This window comes from Lissotriton helveticus, chromosome 2_2 (genome assembly GCF_964261635.1).
Source record: "Lissotriton helveticus chromosome 2_2, aLisHel1.1, whole genome shotgun sequence".
Taxonomy (NCBI): domain Eukaryota; kingdom Metazoa; phylum Chordata; class Amphibia; order Caudata; family Salamandridae; genus Lissotriton; species Lissotriton helveticus.
Window position 1 is genome coordinate 111,730,661 of NC_136060.1, and position 23,678 is coordinate 111,754,338.

Sequence of the window (23,678 nt, forward strand, 5' to 3'; positions counted from 1 at the left end):
AGCTGCTTCACCCGCAACATGATGCTTTCAGTGGCCCAAAGTAAAGTATGTAATATACCATGGCTCTGTGTCTGCAGTACGGACCTAGTTAGCGGTGCCCAGAGACAACTCAAATTGTCTGTAATCATAAGCTAAAATGGGCGTGTTCGAATGAATTTGATTAAATTATGCAGTACACACACCTGGTTCACCCGGGTGTACCTTTCATCCCAGAGAAGTTTGAAAAATGCGTGGTTGTTTTGTGAATACCCACACTTTGTTTCACTGGCTTAACCTCCACAAGTCGCCCTCTAACCCACAGGGCGCAGAGAACCAACATTACTTTGAGTAGGGCTCTGTAAATCCAGTAACAATTCTACATGTAAAGTTTCAAATGTTTTCAGTATATACACCAGATTTGCACACTGAAAATGTTTTGCAAATAGAACTGTATTATATGTTTGGCAGAAGTTCCCACATTCACTGTTGGTATATAACTCTTTATTGTATTTCTTACAAATATACTTATACATGACATGATTGTAAATTTATTTTAAAATTAACCCACAATAAAATGCACACATTCACTGTCACTATATAACACTACTGTATTTCCGAGAAATGTGCTTGCAGATTGTATTGTATAGTATTGCAACATTTAAATAGCTCTTACTACCCCTGTGTGGGACGCTATAGCACTTGCCTACATGGGAAGCATACTTCACCATTTGGGTGGAAGTGTTTTATCTTTGTTTTGATCCTTTGTGGGAACTATTTAAATGTTGTGAGGATCACGGAGTTGTGTGAATCGTATTTTGGGGCACAGCGCTTAGCAGTGTGATGGATGAAGAAGTGTGAGAGATAGACATGCAGTTCCTGGGTTTCAGTGAACTGGCAGCTTTGAAAAGCTCTGCATGTCCCCTTTTGGTATTTTTATATTCTCACTCCTTTTAGCTGGTTACTGAACTGGGTGGTCCATTCTGAGACATTTTGTTTTACACTTATGGTCTTGGGCAGTCATACATTACAGGGAGAAAGATCTAGCTGGGCTAGCCTTTGCTAATATCAACCCAAATCTGATTGCCATTGTGAAGTGCCAAAAAGCGGTTGTTGTATGTTATTAGTCAGGACCTGAAGATTCGGACTAAATTAGGGTCCTCTGTTGGCCTGCGGTATGTGGCAGATCACTTCAGTTATTTTGTGCTCGTGCAGTTGTGGATGGTTGGTTTATTGCTGTACACTGGTATAGTATGGTGTAGTAGGGAAGTGTATGGACAATTGGCAGTTTTGTCTGATGTAAGTGTGTACTAGTAAACAAGAATTCTTAAGCAGCCTGTATGAACTGCAATTGACTGTCTGACTGCTATGTGGTATGGTATTAGTTTTAATGTGAGTTATATTTTGAAATTGTATTATATAGCACTTACTATCCCTAATGGTGGCATATTGTACTTTTTCACTGGAAATCATGCTGTTCCAGGTCCGAGGTCAGTGTGTTTTTTGTAGTTATTGGAATTAGTTTTGTGCTCTACATAAAGCATTGCATATCTTTTCTCAAGTTTGTATGTGGTAGATTACATTAGTAGGAATTAGGTGTGATCGTTAGTGGGGTGGTGGGATATGTAAATTCCATGTATTGGTCGGCGGTATTACTCGATAAGCTAAAGGAGATTAAGTATTGTTAAGGTGAGGGTTATGACTTTTAAAGCAGGGGTTAGAACTTCGAAATGCAGTTTTGACAATTTGCAGCGATAGGACAGTAGGATTAAGGCAAGCATGCATGTGATTTAGAGTGGCTGTACTCAGAGAGCTGATACATGCACATGAAGGAAAGGAAGGAAAGAGTCATTTGAAAGAAAAAGGAGAGCCAAGAGTTGGAAGTTTTAAATCAAAGTCTGTTTTATGGAACGGTTTTTAGGAATATAGCGGAGGTTTTTGAGATAGCATGCACACCTGTTGAAAGAAATACCATTATTTGCACGCATTGCAATATCATTGTAGGCTATGAGAACAGCACTGTGCAAACACACCACCATCACCCGTGGGTAAATAATATTAAAACAAATATGGTTTAATTTTCCAAAAAATCTGATGAAAGAAAAATGCAAAATAGGAATGTTGAACTTTAAACGTTTGTGTTAGAGTACCACCTCTCCTTTCCCTTGGATGATCAGGGTAGGGTGAAGGAGAACAGAGTCTGTTTTAGTGATTAAGTGTAAAGTAATACTTCTCAGGGTAGGTGGCACTGAGGCTGTGTCTCATCTGGATCACCCACAAATAGGCACAATTAAGTGAGAGAGACTGTGTCTGGCTGTCATTCAGCGTTCCTGAAGCAATATTCAGACGCACAGAGAAAAGGCTCTGCCTAGAAACGTCCGCACCTGAGCAACATAAACTGTAGCCTCACTCTTCAAATTTACCATTTGCAAAACCAGCCGCACTCATGTAGAACAAGTAATTAACAGCCTTTCCATATGACATCTAAATTGAATTTCTATGGGGAGCCCTGTTGCTATCACTTCCAAATCTAGAGGTTCATCTCCACCATTAAGCCAAAGGAAGATAGGCAAAAGCGGCATTTACAGTTCGTCTATAAGAGGGATCAGTGGCAGGACATCAGTTCCCCATCCCCCACTAAGCAACAAACATAAAGAAACCTGGAGTCATATCTCAGCTCCCGTGCTTGAATGAATGTTGTGACTGTATGCAAATCATGTTTTCTCACAGTACCCTTGGTTGTTTGCTTCTGTGGCAAAATTGAGTGTTAAATACAAGGACAATTCTTGGGATGCTGGGCACAGTCACTTAATGGATTGTGTAACAGCCACATCTATGCACAGGTATGAACAAGGGCATATACCTGTGTACTGATGTACACATGGGGTCCTCGAGTCACAAATGTTGCGCTTTCTGAGGGTCGTGCTCAGACTATTCTTCTCCAGGGTGGGCTTTACCAAACACAATGTCACTGGCTTGTGAAAGAACCGAAACCAAAGCTCATTTTCCACTGAAAACATCAGAGTAACACTGTTGTGTTTGCTAATTCAAACAAGGCCAGCCAAGGGCCCTGGGCAGCTGCCCAGGGCCCCGTGCCCAGCCGACCAACATGGGGCCCGTGCCTCTAAGGCCCCCTGCCTTGGGCCTCACACCTGTGATGTAGCACTACGAGGCCCAAGGCCTCACAATCATTTGTAGGTAGCTCTGGAAATAATAAGTGAAGAGGCCCACTTCCCTGGGCCTTGCCGGTACAGTGCCATGACTGCAAGCACTGGGAAGGGGCGCCTCATCCCTGGGCCTCGCAGCTCTACACCGCAAGTGCGCTCGGGGAACAAAGGGCCTCTCCCAGGCTAATCACGGCCTGCAATTGACGATCCGCACTGCTCACACAAAGGCACTGCATGACACCCACTATCCATTACTTTTAACCCTTTCAATTATCTTTCAGCCCTTGATGAGCTGTGAAAGAGATGCTTGTGGGTGGCAGACAGGGGGTGGCAGGCACCAAGCAGCTTCAGTAGAGCCTTCAGCTACTGGGATACAAACAATCCTCAATGAATGAATGAAACCTATACTCAGGACCTGTACAGAGTGTGTGCCCTGTAAGGTTATTTTAAAGTGCTGTCACAATTGTAAATCACTAAACGGGGCACAGGTAGATTATTATTTGCCCAGGAACAAACAGTTGATTGAATTAGTAGAGCCAAGAGTGTAGCACATGTCTACTTGATTCAAAGGCTATTCACAGGGCAACTGTAATCATGGAGAAGAGGACAGGCAAATTGTGCAGCAGAGTTCACTAGATTATGTGGTAAAAACAAATTATGGAGTGTAATGCAGTACATTTTGTCATAGTATTACTTCATTATTTTATCATTTTACATTTGTTACCACTGTCGGTGCATAGTCTGCTCCTCATTAGTATCAGTTTAACACCCAAACATATTAATAAGCAACCAATAGGTCACCAGTGAACCTTTGAAATGGTCCTTTTTAATTGCATGGCAACACGTGTTGCTGGGTCTTAGTACCTTTTGAACTGTTTGAGCAAGAACATCTTTTTGGGTTTAAGTCTGTAGATTATGTAGTAGATGTTGGATTATGTGGCAAATGTGGCGAATCCATAAATATGGGAAAACCACCACGGCCACACAATTGCATAGTTTCAGTGGCCCTGGCTATATATTTACCACTGTATTGCATTTAGATGAATATACGATGTGACTGGGCACTTCTCTCCCAGGTAATATTAAGGGCCTGATTATCACTTTGGCGGTATTCCCTTGGAGCTCCACACCAGCACTCCGCAGTAGGGCTGCCAACGCCATCCTCACACCGCCTGCCATATTACAACTGTAATTCTTGGCAGGCGAATGTGCTCCAGCAGCCCCACTGCAGTGCCTTTTTAATGATCATAGGAGACCCTTAGAAAGGCACCGCTGAGGGACCACCGCAATACGTTCCTGCACTGGAAGGGATGCACCATGTTATGCATTCCTTCCTGTGCAGGAACTGGGGCTGCAAAAATACTGGGGGCACAGCATGTGCCCCCTGCATGCCCCCCCCCCATGCAGAGAGGCACAAGGGGCCCTGTTAGGGCCCCTCTGTTGTCTCACCACCTCCCTCTTTGTGGCAATCTCAACGCCATGTAAAGGATGGTGGTGAGACAACTCTTAATATGCTTGGCAGCGCTGCAGCAGCACCCCCAGCATATTGCAGCCTCTAGGCACTGCGCAACCGCTGCGTGATCACAGATCCCCAGCAGTTGCAGCTGTCCTGTGGCAGTCCAACTGCCAAAGTCGTCCAACTGCCAAAGTCGTAATACAGCAGGTGGACTGCCACCATGACTACGGCATTGCAAAGGAACGCCGTAGTCTTAATCAAGCCCTTAGTCCATATTGTAATCCTACGCTTTTAAGCAGTTTTTAAATCAAATCAAAATACTCCCAATCTTGTCAAAAAGGGAGCACAGCAATAAGTTCAGAAAAGTGATTGCCCAAGAGCACCCAATTTGTCCGAGTGGGAAGCCAGTGCCAAAATAAAATGATATTAACAAGACATTATTATCATTTTATTTTTTCATGCGGTTATCTGAGCTAGGTCAGGCGGGGCGGGGCTGAGCTCACCAGAGCATAGTGAGGAGTGGTTTGCACTCTCTAAGTGCGCATGACTGTTTGGCCGGCCCTCTTGGGCTGGCCAAACAGTCATGTGCACTTATCATGTTCTCCACCTGGCTTTGTTGCACAGCTCAGTGGAGAACATGCCCAGGCATCCAGGCACTGCCTGAGCGGCCAAACAGGCCACTCTGACCAATCACAAAGCTGCTCATGCAGAGTCATGATTGGCTGGGAGAGTCCGGGAGCCTGAGTGCTTCTGGCGCTGAGAGAAGAGGACGGAGGATAGACGTGCGGCAGCAGCGAGGAAGGTACGTTTATTTTACCTTATATTTTTACCCCCACCACCCCCATTCCGAGGCATCTGCCACTGCACTTCCTATGATGTCATTTTCTGTGATTGCACGCTATATGCAAATTAGGGAGGCCTCACACATTTCCTTTCTGCCTGGGGCCCCAAAAGTCCTAATACTGGCCCTGAGGCCAGCGAACCAGTGGACCGTAGTCAGTATGCAGACAATTTGAGGAAACTCTTCTTCCACAATGAGACGGATTTCCCCTAAACGATTCTCTAAATGAACGTTAATGCCAAGCATCTCAGGTTTGGCTTCAGCTGTGAAGAGGTCTGCAGAGGGGCTGAAGTTCTGCAGCTGACTGGAGTGTAGATGTGATAGCTTCCACGACACTTATATATGATATATGATACATTTTTAAGGACGATCTCGTGTCTGTAGACAACCTGGTAACATTTTCGTATATTGTCCTTGTATTTTAGGCATCCAGGAGCAATGCTGCTGAAGAGTACATAGGCATCATTGTAAATTATTCAATTTATAGTTAACCACAGTAAACTTCACACATCCACTGACAGTGTATAACTCTTTGTTGGATTTCTTACCAATGTGCTTATTGATGGTATGCTTGTAAATTAATGTTATAATTAACCCAGAGTAATTTTCCTTTTTCCTCTAGGGCCTGCTGTGCTTCCACGAGCTGCTCATTCGGCGCTCCCAAAACACTCCTCCTCTCAGGTGTCCAGGAGAACAAGGCCACAGGTAGGAGCGCCAGTTCTACTTTGAACTAAGGTATCTGTCACTAGTTTGGACCTCATTTCAGTCCCTCGGGGATACAGTGTCAAATCGCTTTTTGAGTTTTTGTAGTAATGCAGTCACTGGAAGGTATATAAAGAGCTTTGGGAAAGAGAGCAGGGGAACCCCCAACATTCCAGGATTTTGGCATATTGGAATATAGGGAAACATGATAGATTAACAGGTCACTCTTTTAGCGCATCCCGAGGAGCTATATTCAAATGATGCGGTAATTCTGCGACCAATGTCATCAATATTTTTGGGAGCGATGTAATCTGGGGAGATAATGCAGAATTTGTAAAGAGGGCATAGATTATACTATCGGTCACAAATCGAGGTCCGTGTTTCGTCTGTTAGGTCCCAGCACACAACGATATACTGCCGCAACCACAGACCTCAAGTGTCCCTTTCATGTATCTGTGCCTCACAGACCCCATGAATCTAACCGATTAAAATGCGTCCGGTGACACGCTGTGCAGCCCGCAGTCTGCACCATATTAGTAGTTTCCTTCTCTATAAATATTTTTATGTTCTATTAAATGCAGGTGTAGTCTGCTAGACTATTATTCATGCTGTCAGTCTGACTTTTTATTAGTCAATTCGGCTTTTTTCTACTTTGTTGTTTCATTGCGCATTCTTGAAATAAGATTTAGTTTTTTGATAAAATAGCTGGTATTTACAGCTGTGTGTATTGTTAATCAGAGTCAGTATTCTTAAGGGGATGTGTGCAGTTTCTTTCAAGCCGATGATCTGAATTTGAACTCTTTACTGCTTCATTACTGAAACAAGTGCAGCACACACTACACCGACGATGCTTATCTACAGCACCTCATTACAGCGCATCCACGGGACCATGTGCAGTAGGCACATCATTTTACTGTCTTTCAGTTGTGTTGATATCTCGGGCAAATCAAGTCCCGTCCCTCTAATTTTCTCATTTTGCAACATGATTTTTCATGTAATTGACCTCAGGGGGGAGAAGTATTCTTTGCTGCTGTGGTTTGTAACTTGCCTATTAAATGTAGCGTTTCTGCTGTCACCTCTGAAGCTTTGAAGTGTGAGATACTCTGGGGGCACCAGTCTTTCTTAAAATGTGTCTATTCCACATGGAAATGGGAAAACTTCATGTTGGCTTGTGGACATTCTGTCTCTAATTGGAAAAGTGGCAACACCATTAGTTGTGTCATGAGAATAACATTAGTGTTGTGTAACTCGTGCTGGTGTTCATCAAAATTGACGCTTAGCCATGATGTTTTGTTTGCCATGTAACTCAGTATGTTTTATTTAATTCCAATTACGGGAAAGGACAACTAATGCAAAATATGGATTACGGAAAGCAATGGTAGTAATACACTAGGGATTACAATGTGTTTTTGGAGCTATAAATCGAATACCCACGAGCATTATATGCCACTAAAAAGACTTATAACTCACTACTGCAAAGTGTTGTCACATAAAAGACTCAGTATGGCTTTTCCTGAAGAAAATAGTTATGTAAAAAGTTCTGCTCGGAGATGAATGTATTACACCCAAGGCATTCCTGTATCTGAATCCTCTTCATTTGGCATGCATTGATGTTAGCCATCCTTGGAATATTTAGACCATGCATTGCAGATCTTTTTTTTCAATGATGTGTGAAAAACAAGATTACCTGGATTTTGTTTCCTAATCACACTGTTTCAGCAAGCAATGAATGAAAAGTTTGTGACAGTTTCATGGGTTGCCGAAAATACATTTATTAATTAGAAGGCCTGTTAAGATTGAGCATTTTAGAAAACGTACAATTGGCCTCTTTCCCACGAGCTTCAAGGTGCTTGTAAAAGGATCAAATCCCCTTTTGATTTATCCTGACTAAGGTAATATCTAGCTCAGTGGGAAAAGTGAAGTTAAGCATTTAATAAATGTTTCTCACATATCCACCACAATCCAAACACAATTACAATACATGGCACACTATACCAAATCACACATTATTACATAATTGCATACCTCATCATACCTCATCATACTCCACTCAACACTATATTACACTCAATATACACAGTGTCACTTCATAACGATTCACACTCCACGTTTTACCATACTCTTCACTTGACCGCAATTTCAAACTTATCTACACTTTACCACACTCCATGACACTCCACACACATCCACAGTCCAATATACTTTAATCTCCACATGCCCATTTACTCCACACTCAGCTTACCTTTTGTAGGAACGTTTTTGGGAGGCCACCGGACAGAAATGAGATATTAGACCCCAACAATGGTGACTGATACATTTTTGCATCCTACTACAGCTTTGGAAACAAGACAAATTGCAACCCTTTGCACACTTGACCTTCAGGATAGCAAAGGTGTGCAGTCCAAGGCTTCCCAGGGAGATAGTGTGTGTGGGAGGCAAGAGCTCCCAACTCAACAACCAACCAACATACCAAATAACATAATGTCAAAACCAGCGCTTGTCTTTTTGTAAATAAAGTACCTTTTAAGCACACAGCAGAATGAAAGATTGTGCAATATAATTTACGAATACATGAGGACTAGCAAATTGTGCAATTTGAGCAGTCTTTTTGATGCCCTTCTCAACAGGAAAACAAGTGGGAGACTGTGAGACCCAATCATAGCACAGGTTGTTCCTGGCTTTAGTGTTTCAAGCAAAGCACTTCCTCTAAGTGTTCCTCATGAAGTGACATTTTCCACTTGGACAGTCACTCCTGTACAGGGCCAGGAAGAATCCTTCCCTCTCTCAGCAAGCAAGCCTCTAAGCAATAGGCAGATACTCAACTCATCTTTCAGGAAGTGAAGAATTGAGGTGGCTCCCCTCTGGCAGACTGCCTTCCAGGTAGACATTAGCCCTCTTAACACATTAGTCCTTCGAGTACTCTGTGGAGCCCTCCCTTCCTTAGTCGAGAAGTACTTGGAAATGGAATAAAGTGGGTGGACTGAATTCCAACCTTATACAAATTGATCAGATGGGATGTGGTTTCACTCTGTGTCAACCTTTACAACCGGTTTAGGTAAGCTCTCTGTTCACGCGTCCTCCCATGGGTGCCTACTAGTCACAGCAAGCAAGAGCGCCCCAACATGGGCACATGGAGGTGTGAGTTTTATGCATCTGGCTGTCATCAGTTTTCTTGCAATAATATTCAGGGACTAACAGAATAACAGACTGACTCAAAAACCTCCTCACTACGAACAACAGAAGCTACAGTCCTACATCTCACCCCTACTATCAACCTGATGTTATTGCTCAGTGTTAGAAATGGGATCTCTAGTTGGCTGTGGGTTGTGCTCCACCGGCAGAGTTCAGAGTTTTGCCCACTCTACGCTCTGCTCGGAGTTCTGCAAACTCCGAAAGGTGATGAGGAGGGGAGTCTTTTCTGTTGAGCGGCTCACCAACGTTAAGTTGGCAAGTGCTCGCGAGAAAAAAATTACGCACTAGACCTCTCCCAGAAAGATTTCTCAATGTGGGCGGTCGTGGCAGGTTGAGACCGCTCGTGTTGAGAAATCTGCCGCTCACATTGAGGAAGCTCCTGCTTGAGCAGAATGTCTACTTGAGCAGCAGAAAGCAGCAGCAACTCTCTGGCGCGATGCAAAGTGCTGTTGGTGCACGTTTTACAGTGTGGGACAAGCTCCTGGCACTATAAATTAGTGCGAGCAGCACAAATAACAGAGTATGCTACTGGCAGATCTACGCAAAGCATGGCAGAGTTTTTCTGGCACTTCACAGAGTTCGGTGGAGGTGAACTCAGCATACACTGCTCAGGCTTAGTTTGCACCCTTTACAAGGTAGGAACCCTCACTCTAGTCAGGGTAAGGGAGTCACTGAGCTAAGATAACCCCTGCTCACTCCCTTGGTTGCTAGGCACGAGCAGTCAGGCTTATTTCAGAGGCAATGTGTAAAGCATTTGTACATACGCACAGTAACACAGTGAAAAGACTATAAAAGGAGTCAACACCAGTGTAGAAAAATAGCCGATATTTATCGGAATAAAACAAGACCAAAAGACAAAAATCCAATATAGCCAAGTCAAGATATCACATTTAAAAGAATAGGCCAGTTTATTTGACAGAAAACAAAGGATGCATCTCTTTTAGCACCAAGTACCTTGGATGCATCAAAAATCAAAGATGAAGTAGACGCACAGGAGTATACGTGCCGGAAAAGCAAAGCGATGCGTCTGTTCCTCAATCCACAGGGGAGGAGATGCATTGGTTTCTTACTGCCAGGGTAGGTGATGCATCAATTCCTTACTGCTAGGCAGGGGAGGTGATGCGTTGGTCTCATACTGGAAGGGGACGTGAAGTCTTGATCTCCAGGCCCGCTACCTCGGTTCCTTACTGCGGTGAGGCGTTGAATATCGGGGTCGAGGGATGATGCGCTGAAAATCCTGACAAGCTGCGTCAATGCATCAGTGGCAAAGAAGGATTTCTATGTTGATTTTCGAGCCACAAAGCTGGCCCTGCGTCTATTCCACAGTCCCGAACAGGTGCTGCATCAGAGTTGGAACGGATGTCATAGATGTCAGTGACATGGTGCTCAGGACTTACACTGCAGTGGTTTTTCTGACGTGTTGCAATGATGAGCTGGGGAGTGTGGAGAAAGCCATGGTTGATGCACTAATTGAGAGGCATTCTTTGGGGCAGGCAGTAGAGAAGCGTCGATCTTTTGCAGCAATGCGTCGAGAAAACAGGCGTTGGAAGTCGATGCTTGGATTTTCTTCTTAGATCACCAGGTTACACATCCAAGGGTCAACTCAACAAGAGGGGTACTGTTCCTATAGAAAAATAGGACTAGGATATGGACAGGATGCCAGGGGGCATTCCTCAGCATTCGCTCTTGTTGCCTTCACACACCCCTAGGGATGTCATACTTCATAATCGGACGGGTGCTCTTCATTTGACCGGAGCTGTAATGCCCTACAGGTCTCCCGAAGGAATAGGCGACTTTACAACGCATGCACTACATCGAATGCCATTAAAACGCGTTTGTTACAACGACCGCATTATTACATCGCATACCCTTGCAACGCAAGTCGTTATAACAACTTACTGTAGGGGGACATTGGAATAGCATAATTTACTATTCCAACTCCAGTCTGTACAACAGTAGTGAAGGTGCAAATCCAACACCTTCTGCCCCCTACAGCAAGTCAGTGTAATGACTTGCATTGTAATGGTTTGCTATGTAACAACAAGGTCGTTGTAATGACCGCCTTGTAATGGCATGCGATGTATCGCATGCGAAGAAAACGATGTTTCCCCCCAAAGGGTCCCTTTGGTGTTGATCTTTTTGTTGTTAATACCATCTGATGAATGTGAGGGTGTCCAATAAGTGGGGTGGCAGTGATTGTAAAAAAAGGTGAATTAAAAATGTCTAAGGAATATAAAATCACTCTTTAATATAAAGACTCATCTGACAGAACTAAAAACCAGAGATGGTTGAGGATTCTATGGGGGTGTGATGTACCTGAGTAGCTCAACAGAAGCATGCCTCATGAAAAGAAATGTCCTTGCAAATTAGGGACCCACATAGAGCATCCTCACAGTCAGAACCACTAAGGAAAGCTTCTGTGTCCCCATTTATGCATCTAAACCTGAATGCTAACTCCCATTACTCATGCACATAACCTTCCCCTAGTGTTTCGTATCTGCCTACCTGCTGGTATTGGAGACAATACTGGAATTGGAAAGTCGTAACCAGCAAGGTGATATAACCATGGATTATCTAGTCTGTGGATGGTGTGTCAACAACAGTGAAAGGAAATTGGTTTTACTGTGCAACCTGATATATTTTGCATCTCTGCATGCCATTACTTTCTGTCTTTTCGTTAGATTGTACACGGAAAAAAGACTCAATCAATCAATCAATCATGCCATTTGCATCGCGCACTACTCACCCGGGAGGGTCTCAAGGCGCTTGGGGGGAGGGGTATGCTACTGCTCGAACAGCCAGGTCATGAGTTGTTTCCTGAAGGCAAGATGGTCCTGGGTCAGCCGAAGGTGGATGGGGAGGGAGTTCCAAGTCTTGGCAGCCAGGTAAGAGAAGGATCTTCCTCCGGCGGTGGCTCTTCGGATGCGTGGTACGGCTGCAAGGGCGAGGCTGGTGGACCGTAGCTGGCGGGTGGGCGTGTAGAAGGTCAGGCGGTCGTTGAGGTACTTGGGGCCCAGGTCGTGGAGAGACTTGTGTGCGTGGGTGAGGAGCCGGAACGTGATCCTCTTGTCGACGGGGAGCCAGTGCAGGTTCCTCAGGTGGCTGGAGATGTGGCTGCGTCGGGGGACATCAAGGATGAGTCGGGCGGAGGCGTTCTGGATGCGCTGGAGTCTTATCTGTAGCTTGGCTGTGGTTCCGGCTATTGATGTAACACCATGGCATGGGAACAGAACATAATGTTTGCAACGTCCAGCACAGTACTACAATGTCTCGCTGTATAATGTCAATTGCAGAAGACACTAAGTTTCAACAAGAAGATGTATAACGTCATTGTTGTTTACAGCTTCTCTTTGCAGAAGGGAATGTTCTGTAGTTATTAAAGCTTTCATCTGAACTTCCTGAACGATAGAGGAGTGTTGCGGCTACCCAGGAGCCCACGCAGCTTACTGTTGAGAATTGAACACATAGTGTGGTTTCATCAGATCAATGGAGACAAACCTTTTGTCTCTGCGACGGCCAAGGGGCGGAAGAAGTACAGTTCTAGTACCTTTGACAGCCAGGACAGTTAATGGTGCTTTATAAGATGACCCACATTCTTTCTTGTCCACAAATATTTCGCACATAGGTTCCCAATATTCGGACCCAGGCAGGTCTTGCCGGTATGACCTTCACTTCTCCAGTGACGGTGCATTTTAATTGGACGTTGCTTTGTGAGCCTGGAATTCATTGAGATCCTGTAAAACAGCCAAACGTTAATTGATGTCAAATGGTGTTCCGGCCACCACTGTGCTGACATTGTTGAGGTCTGGAACCCACATTCTCACACCAAACAGGAGTTGTAAGGAGTACGACCCCACAGGGATTTTCTTTGCATGTTATTGAGTGTCCTGTGGACCACATATAGGCGATAGACTCAACTAACACTGAGCCCAATACCCGTGCTGTTAAGCACTGTTTTGAGTCACAGTTTTTCCTCTCAACTAACAGCTTTCCCTCAGGATGGTATGGGGAGGAGTACCGCAAGGCCACACCCAAACTGCTCATGACTTCTTTGTAAGCCTGAGAGCCAGGTCAGAATGTAATGTGCCAATAGCGTATGTCCTGAGGAAAACTTGTAAATCCTTTATAAGAGCTCGAGCATCAGCCGTGTGCTGTGGCCAAACCACAGGAATCAGGAGGATAAATCTGCTGCCACCAAGATGTACTTGTACGTCCTGTTTGAGTGTAAGGGACCACAGTGATCCAGATAAACAACTGCTAAAGGCTTGTTTGAGATCAATAGGGGGGTCTAAGTTGGGCATGCTATGGTTGGGCCCATCATCAACTGGCAGATGTCACATTTGAGGACAAAGTCCTTGGTCTGTTTTGTAAGACCAGGCCAATAATAGCGATACTTCAGTAATGAAACTGGAGCAGTGACCCCTTGCATGTACTGAATTCGGACCCTCATATGCAGCTAGTATTAAACCCAATCTACGATCATTGTTTGGTATTACTCCATCCCCTACTATTGGAATCTGAGCACATGGAATATTTTATGAATCTAACTTGTAGAAGTACTTGAGTGGAAAACCTTTCAGTAGGTGGGTGTTGTTGCGAGCAGCATTAACGGCCACCATGATGTCTCTCTCTATTGTCGTACTTGAATAAGTAACTGCAGCAACAGCAGCTTTGCGTACTGTTTCCTTTGCCACCTACTCTCAAAGCATCTTGTGGATAATTGTGCAACCCTTGGAATCTCAAAATCTAATAGTGAAGATATTCATTATAGGACTGAACACAGTATTATGAATCACACACTATAAATGTGGGGAATTCAGGATCCATACTGCGTAGTGCTATTATCAGGGTTTTGAGTTGTGCCAGCTGTGCTGAAAAGTTCCCTAAGGACTGAGTGTGTGTTTTTTCAGGACCGAAGTTTCTGTTATGCATATGCCCCTTTACGATTGCGAATGCCACAGAATATTGGTGTTGTGTCCCTATGGCAGGTTGAGCTGATCTGTCAGTATAAATTATGTATTCATATCGATCTAGAGGCATTACTTCATTTGGCAGAGGATATTCTTGTCCATACTGCAGGAATGCTTGTGTTTGTAATGTAGAATCAAATCTGTAGTCTACATATGTTGCAGTGAGAGAGTTAGGCAATTGAATCCAAGGTGGATTTATTGCTTTGGCATTTGGAACACTTGTTTGAGTAACAGCCTCTAAGGTCGGAACGAGGGTATCAACAATTGTCCCCTTACCTTGAGTCAGTGCTCTCTCTCTCTCACTACAGCAGTCTGTACCACTGTGAGAAGTTTCTCAGTGGGTGCAAAAAGCATCTCAGCATTGGTGTACAAATGTGATATGTATGCAAGGGGGACTGTATCACTTTGATTGAAAGGGATATAGGTGTACCCAGTGGGCCCAGCGACTACGCAGATCACCAGGTTAGTTGTCTTTACTAAGTGTGGGCCGAAAATTCGTTCCGCTCGCGACATTTGTGGATTTTCTGCAATTTCGCAATCCGCGAATCTCGCGAAATCGCAGAAAAATCCGCGAATCCGCGAACTGGACGAATTTTCCATGAAGCACTTACAGGGTTACAGCAGCAGGTGCCCAAGTTGAAGCCAATTTCTTTGTAACCATTTACAAAATGGTTACAAAGAAATTAGCTTCAACTTGGGCACCTGCTGTAACCGTGTAAGTGCTTCCTGAGCGGCGCCTCGTTGTCTACTTGCAACTATTCTCTGACCCTGCTCTGACCCTCGAAGCAGGGTCAGAGAATAGTTACAATTAGGCAACGAGGCTCTTGTCACAAAAATGAAACCTCAGCAGGAAGCACTTACAGATATAAATAAAGCAGGTGCTCGAGATGAAGCTCAAATTCAGTAACGCATTATAATCAGCCGAAGAATCTAGTGAGCACGGTCGATGCTAGGCAGGTGTGCTTTCTCCCCAAATCTACCGTCTACAAATAGCTGTAATCCGTGATGAAGGTCTAGGCATCCACGAGTTTCTCGAGTGCAATCCCCCTGTACTTCCAGTGACCAGGAGGCTGCTTTCTCCTCATCTGCTGCTCTGCTCGGTGTCTGACCCATTATAAACAAGAGGCATGTGAACTCGCACAGGAAGCCCGGCCCCACACACACTAGGCTATGCAACCTCTTCCTGCCATTTCCCCCACTGTGATGGACAGCTCACTCGAGGGACCTCGGCGCCTATGGGCGCGGTGGCAAAGTTACAGACACACGTGGTGACTGGACAACTCTTCTGGGCCTTTACGCAGCTGTAGTGTAGGAAAAGCACGATACATTTACCCAACGAGGTAGCACTTACTGCTTTCTCCTCATCTGCTGCTCTGATCGGTGTCTGACCCTTTATAAACAAGAGGCATGTGAACTCGCACAGAAGCCCGGCCCACACACACTAGGCTATGCAACCTCTTCCCGCCCTTTCCCCCACTGTGATGGACAGCTCACTCGAGGGACCTCGGCGCCTATGGGCGCGGTGGCAAAGTTACAGACACACGTGGTGACTGGACAACTCTTCTGGGCCTTTACGCAGCTGTAGTGTAGAAAAAGCATGATACATTTACCCAACGAGGTAGCACTTACTGATTAGCCAGTAGAAAGTACTCCAGTTGAGTATAGTGCAATTGAGAATTCGCAGATTTTTTTGCGAATTCGCAAAATTCGCCCATACTTAGTCTTTACACATGTGTGCAAATGTTTGGAAGCTATCATATCAGTTAGTACGGAACAACAAAAATTTGTGTGTTCCTGTGTCCAATGTTTGAATGAAAAATCAGATCTGATTAAATTGTAGAATGGTTTCATCTCATTCTGCGTAATCCAAAATGTATGTTCTGGCAACATTTTAAAATCCTAAAAATGGATTGTACTCTTTTCAGAGTCATTGGAGCAGAGGTGGTCAATTTTTGAGTTTTTTTAAATGTAATTTGTGACCCAAATGAGAAAACCCCAGAATTATGTGGTTCACTCTGGCCAAGTGTTCCATTAATTAATCGTCCGTCAGATCGATATCATCTACATATGACAATGCCTCCTCAACAACATTTTTAAGTATCTCTGTTACCCTGGCTGAGAATAGCCCCGGGCTGTTTTTATACCCTTGAGATAAACAAAAAATTTGACGCTATAAACCTAGCACTGAAAATGCTGTCAAATATCTGCTTCCAGGAGCTATATTCTGGTAGAAAAAAACATTTAAGAAATCTAGTGTTGTTTTGCATTTCTTCTGCACAATGTTATTCATTAGTGCACCACTATGTGCATTTTGTACTGCAAATGTACGTGTCGAAGTGTTCAAGTGTCTTAAATCTAAGACTAGATAGCATGAATTGTCCGGTTTCATTACAGGATATAAGGGATTATTCATGGACGAGGTCGAATTTTCTATTATACCATGGTACTCGGGTTGTTCTAGTATTTCCCTAAATTGTTTTTTAGCTTCATGCTTTATTGGGTACTGACGTATGAATGTTTAACTTATTCTGGAACAAGGTCAAAAAAGCAGGTAAAATGACCGTTTCTCCCACAGGGCATTTGATTATGAACTCAGGTGGCCAATCTGTTCCAGCCACAATAATGTCATAAACATATGTCAGGATCTCCCATAAGAGAGCCTTAATGTTCTCAGTAGACTGGGTCTGTTTTATCTGAATCCCAGCAACCAGGGCCGGACTGGGAACTGAAAGCAGCCCTGGCAAATTTCGCCAGACCAGCCCCAGTGTTTTATATTCAACATTTGCTATCTCGAATCTATAAAAACACTGGTGCTGGTCTGGCGAAATTTGCCAGGGCATAGCGAGCGCAGCAAGCGAGCCCGACCACTACTTCCCCCCCCCCCCGCCCCCCAAGAAAATTTTGGAAAAAGAGACCAAAATGGTGAATTTTACAGCACATTTTTCATTACATATTCAGCTACAAAGCCCCGCTCTGGGTCTCACTACAGATCATGGATAGCCCTTAGTGCACATGCATGATCATTGTATATGCTGAGGCAAGGGACAAAAACATTACAGCTTCCTATGGGACTTCGAGACAGGGTTTTGCATTCTCCGGAGCCATGCAAGGGACTTTCTCCAGCCGAGCAAGCAAAAAAACTCACCTTTTTGTGCAAGCCTGATTTTTTTAGCTACTCATTGTACATGTAAATCTTCTTTTTTTTTTTTTTTTACATTACTGCGACTGTGTAACTTCGATTCAAGTGAGATGTGGTTTAGGAAGAAAATGTCTTGAGGAAACTGTAAAACTGCCACCCACTGTGAATAAACTAGATGTGTACCATGGCTCCACATGCTGCGATGTTCATTGCACAATTATAGATACTGGTTGCACACAATGTACCTGGAAAGCGGATGGTAGAAAGGAGGACCTTACAATTAACATGCATCGAAAAAGTCCTGATTTTCATGTATATGACCAGGCTCCCGCACCGGCATCTCACACGACGCATGAGACTCGTCAATTTCATAAGCATTGCACTTATGAAATGTAGGTATTTACGCCCACCACTCTTCTTTGTCATCATGTCACACTTTTCTAGACTGTCGCAAAACTTCCCATGTGTAGCAATCAAATCCCCAAAAGCATGCTTTCACCTCGCTTTGCATCTATGCTTACCCTATTGTTCTCAGACTTTCGCTAAAATCCCCTTTCCAAGAGCAACGCTTTAATCTTCTGCTGGGCACACATTTTTCACACATTAAATCGAATGCACAGATGTACATTTTCCAAAGGGTCGCTGTCCTTTTGTGCTAGCCTACCAGTGTTTCCCCTTCCAGATCCGAGCACAGACCAAACCATTTTGTAAGCTTTCTTTTTTACCCCTAATTGCACTCAAATGCCTTCAAGGCAATTTTTAAAGCACCTACGTGACACAATGAGAGTGTTTTTTTGTCAGGCTTGACCATCTTATGGCAAGAAGCGAGAGTCAACACACAGCAAAAGTGTTTCAGCTTTTAACAAATAAAATAAGTTCTAATTGAGATGGAAATGGCTTACCACAGCCAGTGCTGAGCCCTCGTTTTCTTCCCTACGTAAGTACCACATAATAACACCCCTCCCATAGCTGCCAAGGTTTCAGAATGCTATGTGTGACATTTTCATAATTTCAGTGTAATTATGAGTGACATTTCCACAAATATGAGTGACACTTTATAGCAAGCAAATCACGCAATGAAGTCCAGGGAAACAGACAAAAATCGGATATCAACCTCATTTGTGCAACAAGAAAGTCGAACTCTGCAGCAGGTGCTTTTAAAGCTATTATTTAATTTTTAAATAATCAGCACCCTCCACCCAACCTCAGCTCCAGGTGCGACTGAACCACAAGTAACAAAGGGATCTCTGTCACAAAAGCAGAAACCCACTGAGCTATCCACATACAATCCAGTTCTGTAATGGTGGCAGACTTTCTTTATACCAGGCATATTAACCCTCTGCACTACTTATGGTAAGAGTGAAAACTGCCAGTAGAGAAAACTGTGACTTCTCCCCAGTGGGAACATTAATCACAGGACTTATCTGTGACTTTCACTTAGCAAGTCTCTTAGTGCTGCAAAATTAAAGCCTGCTGCTTGTACTGTGAAGCAGGGATATTACATCCTTTCGAACTAATAAATCAGAAAAACTACTATTTTAATTAGACAAAACTGCTGCAATAGATAGCCCTGCATTTACAGCAAAGACAAACAACTTTATTGTGCACATTTGCAGCATGGCGCTATGCTGTGCTGGAGCCCCTTCCTCATTCTCGAAATAAACATTTTAACTGTCAGCAGCAGTAAATTATTATACTAAAATGTGACTTACTAAGAACCTTGATGGAAGTATCCACTTAGAGGAGCTGCTGGCGTGGCACTGAGGACATTAGTCTCTCTTCTTGAGTCAGCGAGCGAGCCGTGCTGCACTGCCCTAGCCAGTGACACCTGCTCTCATCATGATGAGACTCACTTAGCCTGTAGTGGTGAGTCCGGGCACAAGTTAGGCTCTGCGTGGGCAGGGCACAGCAACAGCACATGGCGAGGTCAGGAGGAGAGGAGGAGGTGAGCAGGTGATCGGTTCCCGAACACCGGCCTCCTCCTTTAACTCTAAGCCACACAGCATGATGACATGCTGCAGAACAGCAAGGAATTTGTGGGTGCCTTACGGCGTGTGGGAAATTGTACATCCAGCCACAGTCTGGGCCCACCGGACACGTCTCCTTCCAACCTACAATGTTTCCATGTGGGACCTGGCGGTACCCAGGGAACATCTACAGAAAGCAGGTTTGGCGCTAGTTTAAAGAGCTTTCTGGTATAACAAAGAAAGCCTTCTTTAAAACAATAAATATCTACCTCCCTGAAATGCGTCAGGGCCACAGTGGAGAGTACCAGTTCGAAGGAGTCTGTATTACCTTAATTCTAAACTTCTCCTGCTTTAATCGCGGCCCGGCCGCCCGCAAAATGCAGTTGCACTGCGTGCACCAAATCAAAAATGTTAATCATGATTGTCACGGTCCCTGACGGTGACAATCATTACGATTAACATTTTTGATTTATTGCCGCGATGGTGCCAACTCAAGCCACCTGACTTGGTCCTCGCTCTGTCATGCTCACAATCAAATCCACACTGCAGATTAGAACAGGGCCGGGGCCTATACCTTTAGCATTGTTTTAAATGATGTAATCCCGGCCGGGTCGCGACGCTCGCCCAGTCCCAGTGCCCACTGTCCATGATGATTCATTGCCGAGTAGTGGACGGACAAACTCACCTGCTGCGGGCGGCTAACGGCAGGGCCCCCCACCAGGGGCTAGAAATAGTTAAATTATGGCGGCAACTCATTCTCAGCCTCTCAGTCTCTGGGACCGGATGCCAGGCCAATCACACGCACTTCCGCGAGCTCCAATGCGCATGTGGCATGGAGGGAACCACCAGCCCCACCCTAAGGGTGAACTGCACTCTGAAGACGGCGGCAGCGGAGTCATCTGTGTGCTGCACACCTGCACTTCCTCTGCTCCTGATAATTGCATTTCCAAGGATGCTGCACCGGTCACGGACGGTGTGCACCCCTACAGTTGTGCTTTTCTTTTTCTTGCAACGCGCAGCATAGACACAGAAGAGACCTGACCGAAACAAAACCGGCCCCCAGTGTAAAAACCGGCCCCCACCCCCTCCAGCCGACCAGGGGATTGCCCGGTGCCCGGAATTATCAGTCCGGCGCTGCCAGCAACCCTCTTCTTTTTTTACTTGAGGTTTTTGAGTCTTTTGCGTGTCCTCTTTAAAGATGTAATCTGAAGTGTGATGTGTTTCCCTTTTCAGCTTCACGCTAGGGGCGTAACACAGGTGCCCGCAGCCCCCACGGTGTGAGGGGCCCCGAGCGGCAGGGGGCCCCCTCAGCAATGTACTCGGGCCTGACAGCTCCGGATTAAATCCGGAGTGGGGGCCCCTCTGTGTACCTTGCAGGGGGCCCCTTTCAATTTTCATTACGCCACTGCTGCACGAGCTCTTCTGATCTGCGTTCTGACCATCCACCTCTCTCGGAACATGTATCGGATGAATCCTGAAAGGAACAAGAGGAACTTGTATCAGTATCCTGATACCTGTCAGGTGTACTAATATTATCACAGTTTCTTAAATTATATTTTTTGTCAGTGGATTGCTGGTGAGGAAACCCCCCCTGTGATTGTGTCTTATTTTGTTTATTATTTTTTTGTTTATTGTCCCATTTCTTTTTGGAAGAATCAGGTGATTGGTAAGAGTTCTCCTTTTCAGAATTACTCTTAACCCTAGGTTTCCCAGGTCTGGCTTCCAAATACCCTAATTTTAGGCAATTCCCACCCTTCTGCCAGAGTGAACTACCTCGGTGTATAGCCAATGCTGCTGCTTCCCCCTTTATATTAATTAACGTAATTGTTGATACTGCAGCAAATTGCCCTTCAGTTTCATTCCCTAGTCCAGGGCAGGTCCTTCCCGGTACTCATTCTGTACTTGTTTCAGTACCTCAGGTGAAAACTGCTATTGATAGGGTACCATGAGTTCTGGTGTGAATTGCAGCAAAGACTGTACCCCTAGTGGCACAATCTTCCATGAGGGAGCCATCCCCATTAGCAAGCAATTGTTAATATTCTGTTTGTCCTGTGGTCCCGTATGGAGAAAAACTGCTACCAACTGGCTTGTTTTCTGTGCTGTCCAGAACAGAATTTGCTCCTGACTGGTGGCAATTTTCCCGTAACGACATTCAGCGTTTGAGGGCTGACATCCATAGCAGGCAATTGTGGTTGTGCAGCCTGAGCCATCCGTGCAGGATTAACTGTGAGTGTTTGCATAAAGTTCTGTGTGAGGTTTCTGTACATTTTTACTAGATCTTTGTTTAGCGTTGTTAATTCTGCTGCATCTAAATCATCAAGATTAGGATATGGTGTATGAGCAGCTAGGACCAGCCAAGTCACTCCTTCTTTACTAAGCGGACCAAGTCTCAAATTTTCTATGGTTTGGGGGAGGGTGCCTTTAAACCAATGTATATGTTCTTGGTAAGTTAAGAGAATTTCTATGTCCACATTTGGAAAATATTCATCAGGTGGTTCATCTTCAATGTAAGTGTGAATTAATTTTGTGCGTGCATCCACTGGCGGGAACTTAAACCAGGAGTAGAATACCTCTGTTCTGAAAGTTACATGTATCTCAACCACAAAGGTAATGTCACCACCCGTTGCCGGGACGTCGTAATGTAATAATTTCAGAATAACTGCTTGTCTGCAATTTTCCATAATATTTAATCTAACTTCTTGTTCTTCAGTGTCCTCAGTCTGTTAGTCATTGTTAAAGGGAAAGGTCATTTATTAAATAAATTTAAGGAGATAGGGTTAGCACAATGTGTGAACATGTTTATCGTACAAACTTGAATAACCTACAGCAAATGCATAGGGTACACCTACTCAGTTGATGGGGATTTTTCCTTCTCACCATGGATATATCCAGTTTAGAGGTGATTAGGGTTCTCTGAGAAAAGCACACTAAACTACTCAGCTAGACTGCTAAATAAGAGCCCAACCAATTTTTGTGGTGCACTGTTGTGTAGTTCCCACTAGTTAGGAGGACCTGCATGTTTGTTGGACAATATACACTGTCGGCAAAGTTCCTAGACTGATTTTGTGCACTTCTGCATGATATGTTTGCCTAGAGACCAGCTATCTCACTGTGCCACTGTAAGCCCCCTAATCTTACCGGGGAGCAAATAGTTTCCGGCAAACACTGAACATAACAACCCTGACCCCCCAGGGATTCTGGTAACAGATCAGAACCTTTTGTTTAGTCACTCGTGCTAATTTGTACTATATACAGAATACACAGTGGGGCGTTTTCAATATATTTGTTGAAACAACGCTATTCTTGTATAGAATACACGTGCTACAATAGGCAGAAGCAGATGAAAGTGATTACAGGCACCAAAAGAGTAAATAGTAGGTGCAGCTCCACCATGGTGCTGAAACAGAGTATATATGCAAGCATATAAACAAGGCATTTATCAGGTGTGCTCCTACAATACAAACCCTAATCTAAGTGTACTTAGAGTGTGTGTAGGTGTAGAGCCATGAATCTCCCCAAGGGACAATCCAACCCCATTACCTGGCGGGAGAGAATAAAGGACCGCATCTTGGTTACCCACTGTACACCCCTCACAAGAAGGCAGACCACTGTGTGGTGATATCCGAGCATGTAGGGACCCTCAGTGCCTCCTCTGCTAATCGATCAGGATGCCCATTATTTATAATAGAACGCAGCCTTGCGATGTATGTTGTAGATTTGCAATGTTATGGGTATGTAGATAGCTCTGTTGCCCTATGGATGAAGATAGAACAAAAGTTGTACATAGTGCTTAAAGAGGCCTTGTACATGATGTTCGAGGCATCGTGAGAATGTTGTGAAAAGCTAGATATGTAAACAAGGTATTATAAGAGAAATTAATCCAACATTGTCGTGCATGCTAATAAATGCAAAAGATCACAGTAGAAATGTTATTGTGAAAAATAGAACAATGTAAGAAATGAGCAGCTTCGCTACATGGGTCGAACCCCGGGAACACAGCACTGGCAATTGCGCCGCGTCCTCTTTGGTTTTGGTGTGAGAAGTATAAGTATTTATCCAGACTTGTGATGCATGTGGCCTGGTGATCCCTTCTAAAGTAAGAATAACGCTACAAGCTCATTCTTTACACCTTGTCATGCTACAGGAATGAGTTTGACAGGAGTATTTATTTGCCATTTTTCGAAAGCAGGTGACACAAAATAATGTAATCATGTCAGTCCTCTCCATTCAAGGGTTATATTGGCCTTGTTTTGTCACAGCCCTCACAC

General features: G+C 44.4%; 1 protein-coding gene across 1 annotated transcript in view; it reads left to right on the forward strand.

Annotated features, from left to right (window-relative positions):
* The window catches only part of LOC144821751 (uncharacterized), a 1,041,341-nt gene that overhangs the window by 713,705 nt on the left and 303,958 nt on the right, over positions 1-23,678 (forward strand). The window contains exon 12 of the mRNA XM_078678951.1: positions 6,063-6,145. Within this exon, the coding sequence (XP_078535077.1) occupies positions 6,063-6,145 (83 nt within the window). The remainder of the gene's footprint in view (positions 1-6,062; positions 6,146-23,678) is intronic.